Here is an 8,138-nt window from a genome sequence, read left to right as displayed (position 1 = left end):
GTTCGTTCCGGACAGAGAGAACGACGAGCTCACAGAGGCCCTCGGGAATCCTGAGCACCCCGGACGGACACGAGGCACGCGAGACTCCCTTTCGTGGAAGGCTGGATTTCCTGACGCAGGCGGTTACAAGCGACGGGAGAGGAAGAAGAAAAAGGAGTTGACCCAACTACAGGCGCTGCACGCAAGGGTACAAGCGAACCAATCGTGCCCCCCGCTGAATGTGTCTAGCGACATCGTCGCTAATGCTCCGGGGATGGTGCCCGGTTATAGCAATCTTGGAGATTACCTGCCCGACGATGTACATTATGATTTCTTGGAGGTGGACGAACACAGATACGAGTACGGGAAGCCTCTCGTCAAAGATGAAAAATCTGTAACAACGATGATGTGAAGATTCCATAATTGGTACATGAAAACCTGCAGAGAGTCTGGTGGGACGGATACTTTGTATCTGAGAGTTAAAGAGGAGCACGACCTCGTTGGAACTGATCTGTTGCATGTTCCATTTAAGGAGTTCTTCCAGTTCTTCAATCAAAAGGCCCTCGATAAATTAACGGTCACTTGCTACTGTCTGTAAGTACTACTTCTGTCATTAAGTCTCTATATATAGCTCAGCTCTTTCATTGCATGTATTTATAACTATCGTCACTATATTATGCAGATTGAAGATCGTCGAGTGCAGAAAAGCAGAAATGTATGATATTGGGTTCATTAACACAAATCTCATAGATGAATTTCAGGTTAAAAAGAACGCCGAAGAGGCCGAGGCCAACTTGCTCAAATCATTGTTAATAAATGAAAAAAAAGATTTAATACTCTTTCCTTACAACTTCAAGTGAGTGTTACTGTCGTGTGCATATTCGGTTTCCCATATTACTTGAGCGAGGTTATAGTAATGTAATTGATGAGTTATGCATGCATGCGCAGCATCCACTATATTCTCCTGGAGATTAAGCTTGAGCGGGGACTAGTAACTGTCTTAGACTCGAGACGAAAAGATCCCGAGACCTATGCGGACATGACTAAAATTCTCAACAAGTAAGTTCAATCGATCATTATCGCACCATATCGGCAACTTTTTGTTCATTTCCTGATATCTCAAGTAATAATTATTTTCTTTGTCTTGCAGGGTTTGGAAACAGTTCACCGCAGAAGCTCCGGGACTACCGAAGGAGCTGCGATATACATACCCGAAAGTAAGTACTACTAGCTAGCTAGTTGCGCGCATCTCCCGTTGATTGTAGCTACTTTCATCAATGCCATTTATAATGCTTCATTATCAGTTTGATTGACCTGTATTTCTCGTAAAGTGCTTGTGGCAGGAACAAGGGAATGATTACTGTGGATACTACGTGTGCGAGTTCATCTACAACGCGACTTTGAAAAATAAGCGGGGCTACTCTAAAAGACAATATGAAGTGCGTAAGCAATAATATTCACAATTTCATTTTATTACACCATCATTTCTGTTGAGTTTCATTCATATATATGTATTAACCCCCTTCTTCAAATTAGACGTGGCAGATGCGGAATGAACTCCTACCATATGATCGCATGAAAGCAATTCAAGAGGAATTGGCGGGATTCTTTCTTGACCACGTCATCAATAAAGCCGGAGAATACCATGTGGAAGTTGAGTTCAAATGCTAGGGGATTGTAAGAGATCTTACATATTGTATATGTATGTAGCCAGTAGCGTCGGATAGATAATACGAAAACTTGTTGTTCGACCAATCTCTCAGAGAAGGAGATGTCGATCCCTTCTCTCGATATGCATGACGAACTTATGTACTTAATGGTTTCCTTAATTTTCTTACTAGCTAGCGTGTCGAGGGCCTCTCTATGTATAGTACGTAGCGTCGATCAAGCATGGAGATAAGAGAGGACACTTCTCTCTATTAATTAATTAGCTACCTAACACAATATATGAAACACCTTAATTAACCATACAAAACCCCCAAATCCACCCCTGTTTCAGAAAAAAAAACCCTAGCCCCTGAACAGCTGACGCGTGGATGCCTATTGGTCCCGGTTGGTGCCACCAACCGGGACTAAAGGGCCTCCTCCCTGGGCTCGCAGCACCGGCCACGTGGAGGCCCATCTGTCCCGGTTTGTATAATAACCGGGACTAAAGGCCTAGGCATTAGTAACGACCCTTTAGTCCCGGTTCCCCAACCGGGACAGATGGGCCTTATGAACCGGGACAAATGGCCCTTTTTCTACTAGTGACTAGTGGAGGATGCTTTCACTCAGAATAGTACAGCACTCGCTGCATGCACATGTTCTCCTTGCCCTCTCTCTCCAAACAAAAAACTTGCCTTTTATTTTCAATCTAGCATTTTGAATTGCTCATAACTTTTAAACCGAATTTTTGTTTTGGAAACTTTTTATATATTTTTATTTAGGTCGACAAGATCTTTAAATCAAGACCAATCTTGGATATATATTGACTAGTTTGAATTTTCAATTAGATTTCAATTCTAGTTGTGTTTTTCAAAGGAGTGAAATAAGTTTTTGAAAATGAGTGACATAAGTTTTTGAAAATGAGTGGGGTTGGTCTCACATTTTTTTAATGAGTGAAACCAATTATTTCAAATGATTGAAATATGTGTTTTGAAATGACTGAAACAAGTATTTTGAAATGAGTGAAATAAACAAGTTAAATCATTTTTAAATAAATGAGTGAAATTTGTTTATTAGAAATGAGTGAAATATGTTGCAAGAATTTTAAACTCGTTCGAAATGTATTAAAATCACAAGTTTCACATCTCAATCGAGTGAACACTGTCTTTGAATTGAAAGGAGTGAAATCCGTTTTTTGAAATGAGTGAAACCATTTTTTCAAATGATTGAAATATGTGTTTTGAAATGACTGAAATAAGTGAAATAAACAAGCTAAATCATTTTTTAAGAGATGAGTGAAATTTGTTTATTAAAAATGAGTGAAATATGTTGCTAGAATTTTAAACTCGTTCGAAATGTATTCAAGTAACAAGTTTCACATCTCAATTGAGTGAACACTGTCTTTGAATTGAAAGGAGTGAAATCCTTTTTTTTAATGAGTGAAACCAATTATTTCAAATGATTGAAATATGTGTTTTGAAAAGACTGAAATAAGTATTTTGAAATGAGTGAAATAAACAAGTTAAATCAATTTTCAAGAAATGAGTGAAATATGTTGCAACAATTTTAAACTCGTTCAAAATGCATTCAAATAACAAGTTTCACATCTCAATTGAGTGAACACTGTCTTTGAATTGAAAGGAGTGAAATCCTTTTTTTAATGAGTGAAACCAATTTTGTCAAATGATTGAAATATGTGTTTTGAAATGACTGAAATAAGTATTTAGAAATGAGTGAAATAAACAAGTTAAATCAATTTTCAAGAAATGAGTGAAATATGTTGCAACAATTTTAAACTCGGTCAAAATGTATTCAAATAACAAGTTTCACATCTCAATTTAGTGAACACTGTCTTTGAATTGAACGTAGTGAAATCCGTTTTTTGAAATGAGTGAAACCAATTTTGTCAAATGATTGAAATATGTGTTTTGGAATGACTGAAATGAGTATTTAGAAATGAGTGAAATAAAGAAGTTAAATCATTTTTAAAGAAATGAGTGAAATTTGTTTATTACAAATGAGTGAAATATGTTGCATGAATTTTGAACTCGTTCGAAATGTATTCAAGTTTGATCTTATTTTAAAGATCACGTAGTCGGGAATTCAAATATGTAAAAATATTTGAAAATGAATTTTTTATTCAAAATATATTAATGAATTAATATCTTCCAAGATATATAAAATGTTTGCCTTTTCTGTGGGTGAAGTGGGCTGACAACATGCATGCATGGCTAGGCATAAAAGACGCACTCAGTAGTACGGTTGGGTCTGATATTGATTTGACCTAATGGACCAGATACTAGCCAAATACAACACTATACCATTGAATAGTTGGCCCACACAAAGTTAGCTGGAAGCATTTGATTGGTTGGGACTTCACCGGTAGCTCCAAGCACCGGTAAAAAAACTTTTTCGGAAGTAACCCGCGCACGCACGCCAAACGCGGAGGCGGCGCCCACAGTTTCTCGGCAAAACAAACGCACACGACTCCCACGTCAACCCTGCCAAGTCGGACCGCACGCGCAGCCAACCTCGAACTTTTCACTCCCCGAAGCAGATTTTCCCCGTGCCTTCCCTGCTTTTCTCCTCGACAACAATCTCGATCGGCCGTCACGCCAAAGTCACGTACGTCCCCCACGAAAGCTTCGCATCCATTTCCTGGAGAAGACTACTAACCTGCCGTCGTTGACCACCCAGAAGAAAAAGAAAAACCTGCCATCGTCCAACTCGCCAAACGGCTTGTACGTACGTCCACGGTGACCACGGCATCTCTCCTCCCTCCCGGCATGCCATGAAGCTTCCAAGGACCGCGTCGCGCCATGAGTATATATGCACACGCGCACCTCCAAGATCATGCAGCACCAACCTTCAGCTCTATAGCAAAGCAGAGGATCTAGGAAGCACAGGCAGGGTCAAGAACTCAAGATCTACTACTAAAGCATCCGGCGAGAATGGTTGCCACAAACACGGGCGAGCTGAGGGCGCTCTTCTTATCACTGGACCGGGACGCGGACGGCAGGATCTCGGCCGCGGAGCTGCGGGGGTGCATGCGGGCGACGCTGGGCGAGGACATGCCCGTCGAGGAGGCTGAGGCATTGGTGGCGTCGGCGGACGCGGACGGCGACGGGCTCTTGTGCGAGGCTGAGTTCCTCGAGCTGGCGCAGCAGGCGGCCTGGGCGGGCGACGCGGGGCAGGAGGACGACGAGCTAAGGATCCGGGCGCTGAGGGAGGCATTCGGGATGTACGAGATGGAGGGGCAGGGGTGCATTACGCCGGCCAGCCTGGGGCGGATGCTCGGCAGGCTCGGGGCCGAGCGGGGCGCCGGCGAGTGCCGCGCCATGATCTGCCGGTTTGACCTTGATGGCGACGGCGTGCTCAGCTTCGACGAGTTCAAGATCATGATGAGCTAGAGCGCCTGACCCTGGACCCAAGCATATACTCCCTGGAGTACCAGTTCCGTCTTGCATATAGCCCCTTCGCTCATTCATTCATTCAATTGTTACATGGTAGTAGTAGTACAAAATTTGTAATGATGATGCATAGACAATTGAATAGAGGCCCTAAATAAATTTTATGTAACTTACGCATATCTGGTGCCTAAATAATATACTAGGGACTTTTTTGGTATATTGGGTGCAATGACTCTGAAGCGTACCATATAACCCGAGTGCATATTTGGTTACTCCCAGTTTTTTAATTGAAAAACTGGTTATATGCAGATGTGTAAGTGCTTGTCCGGTTACGCCCATACACGCGGTGTTCCCTGGTCAATCCACGAGGGGTCCACAGGGATCACCTCCGCCGTGGTGTACCTCAGCCCATCCGTTCATGCGGGTTCAGTTAAGCCCCATGTGGGCTGTTCCCAAACCGAAACCCCTTCAATCAACGCCAAAAAAGATAGAGAAACATAATCGTCACCTCACCCCGTGGAAACAAACCACGTGGTACCTCGAGGTGAACTCTCGGAAGGGCGAAGCCCAATGCGAACTTGGCGGCAGCGGCTACCTCCTAGCAGGGGTTTAACGGAACATGATTGAGTGAGTGAGGGATTGAGGGGATCTAGAGGTTTAATCCCTACATGGATTGGGTGAGGGAGTGGGGATCACCCAATCCCTAGGTGGATTGAATGCCCTAGGGGTTTGGTACCCCAAAAGGGTTTGGAGCTGAGCATGACAAGTCAGCCACTTCACATTCACGTTTTTCATCCATTTCGGGCATCTGAATTCCTCAAGAGACCCACAATCCAACTCCAAGAGCACCGACAATCAATCGAGACCAAAGGTATTCACATAGATCAATCACTGTGCCGGTAGACTAAGATCCAACCGTCGTCTTTTTTATCTTCTTCCTCCAGTGTCTTTTTTCATCCGGCCGTTTCCCCCATCCACAAAACTAACTTACCCAAATTGCAAATTCAATGAACTTCCATTTTTTAAAGCAAAAGAGAACCTTCCTCTCTGATTTCTATTAAAGAAATCATTTGGTTCGTATCTTACAAACTAACTCCCACCAGCAACTACAACAAAGCTAAAAACATCATCAAAGCAAGAGGCAAAACATCGGGGGAAAAACAGCTCACCAGATGAAGAACCTAGACTCCAACGCCACAAACAAGGGCGGACACAAACATATTACACAAACCACCAAAGTATTAAACTCAACAACATTAGAAGCTACCAGCGCAAAACCTTGAGCCAAACCACAATTACAAATACAGAAGATAAATCCGAAGCGCACATCAGCATCCATGGGAAAGACATCACCAAGCAAAAGTCTGCTTCCAGAAAAATTCCAAAGCATCAGTACATCATCATCATTGGAGATGCCCTCATAATAGCCACTCCGAAAAACACTGCATGCGCTATATTTTTGAAATAACAATATAGTTAGATATACACACACTAGTAGAAAAAGGGTCAAGTGTGAAGCACATTAGTGCCGGTTTGATTTTGAGCCGGCACAAATGTGTCCATTAGTGCCGGTTCAAACGGCTAGGCGGGCGGAGATCATTAGTACCGGTTCGTGAGCAACCTTTTGTACCGGTTCGTGTCACGAACCGGTACTAATGATGCTGTGTCAGGCTGTGGTCAGGCTGGGGTCCCACAGGCACCTTTAGTACCGGTTCGTGCCATGAACCGGTACTATAGTTTCTTAGTAAGCTGTTTTTTAGTCCCACCTCGCGAAGAGAGAGGCACTAGGAGCGGTTTATAAGCCCTGAGTGCAGAGACGATGAAGAAGAGGCGCAATGCTCATCTGCATGTTACTTAGCTTTAAGCCTTGAGGAATAGTGTAGACTGCACGAAGCTATGTGCAGTGCAGTTTGCACTATTCCAAAAGGCTTGAAGCTAATTAACGAGCATTGTGCCTCTTTTTTATCTTTAATAACTTATTACAACTCCGGACTTCTTGTATTACGGCAAAAACTGGACGCACTTCGTGTACAAACTGGACAATCTCTTTCGAAGTATCAGGGTTTCTGACGAGAACTCATCTGTTACATGGGCACTTCATTTTTTTAAACTTATTACAACTCCAGACTTTTTTGCGTTCCGTACACACCATTAAAAGCGACGTCATCAATTTCCAACACGTTCTGACATCATTTGCTGTTTTTCAGTCGTTTGAACTCTAGCCTATTTTTGCACTCAGTATGCATCATTCAAAGCGACGTCATCAATTTCCAACACGTTCTGACATCATTTGCTGTTTTTCAGTCATTTACCGATTTGTTTAGAGAGCTAAATGACGGTGAAATTGAAAATCACTACAAAATGAACTCTGAAATGTTGGAACTTGGCATGGTATCATCATTTCGCCCGCATAGCATGTGCAAAAGAGTAGAGAGGGTCACGGCGAAAACTGGACGCACCTCGTGTACAAATTGGACAATCTCTTTCGGAGTATCAGGGTTTCGGACGAGAACACATTTGTTACACGGGCACTTCAATGTTTTTTAAACATATTTGAACTCCAGCCTATTTTTGCGTTCAGTATGCATCATTCAAAGCGACGTCATCAATTTCCAACACGTTCTGACATCATTTGCTGTTTTTCAGTCATTTACCGATTTGTTTAGGGAGCTAAATGACGGTGAAATTGAAAATCACTACAAAATGAACTCTGAAAATGTTGGAACTTGGCATGGTATCATCATTTCGCCCGCATAGCATGTGCAAAAGAGTAGAGAGGTCACGGCGAAAACTGGACGCACCTCGTGTACAAACTGGACAATCTCTTTCGGAGTATCAGGGTTTCCGACGAGAACTCATCTGTTACACGGGCACTTCAATGTTTTTTAAACTTATTTGAACTCCAGCCTATTTTTGCGTTCAGTATGCATCATTCAAAGCGACGTCATCAATTTCCAACACGTTCTGACATCATTTGCTGTTTTTCAGTCATTTACCGATTTGTTTAGGGAGCTAAATGACGGTGAAATTGAAAATCACTACAAAATGAACTCTGAAAATGTTGGAACTTGGCATGGTATCATCATTTCGCCCGCATAGCATGTG

General features: G+C 42.6%; 1 protein-coding gene across 1 annotated transcript; it reads left to right on the top strand.

Annotated features, from left to right (window-relative positions):
- The first annotated feature begins 4,490 nt into the window (after positions 1-4,490).
- LOC123075730 (probable calcium-binding protein CML31) lies at positions 4,491-5,250 on the top strand. Its single transcript, XM_044498267.1, has one exon. It carries the CDS (start codon positions 4,575-4,577, stop codon positions 5,031-5,033), a length of 459 nt encoding a protein of 152 aa, XP_044354202.1. The 5' UTR covers positions 4,491-4,574; the 3' UTR covers positions 5,034-5,250.
- The last annotated feature ends 2,888 nt before the right edge of the window (positions 5,251-8,138 follow it).

Source organism: Triticum aestivum, chromosome 3D, assembly GCF_018294505.1.
Source record: "Triticum aestivum cultivar Chinese Spring chromosome 3D, IWGSC CS RefSeq v2.1, whole genome shotgun sequence".
NCBI lineage: Eukaryota > Viridiplantae > Streptophyta > Magnoliopsida > Poales > Poaceae > Triticum > Triticum aestivum.
Note: the sequence above shows the minus strand (reverse complement) of the source record. Positions and strands in the feature narration are given on the sequence as shown.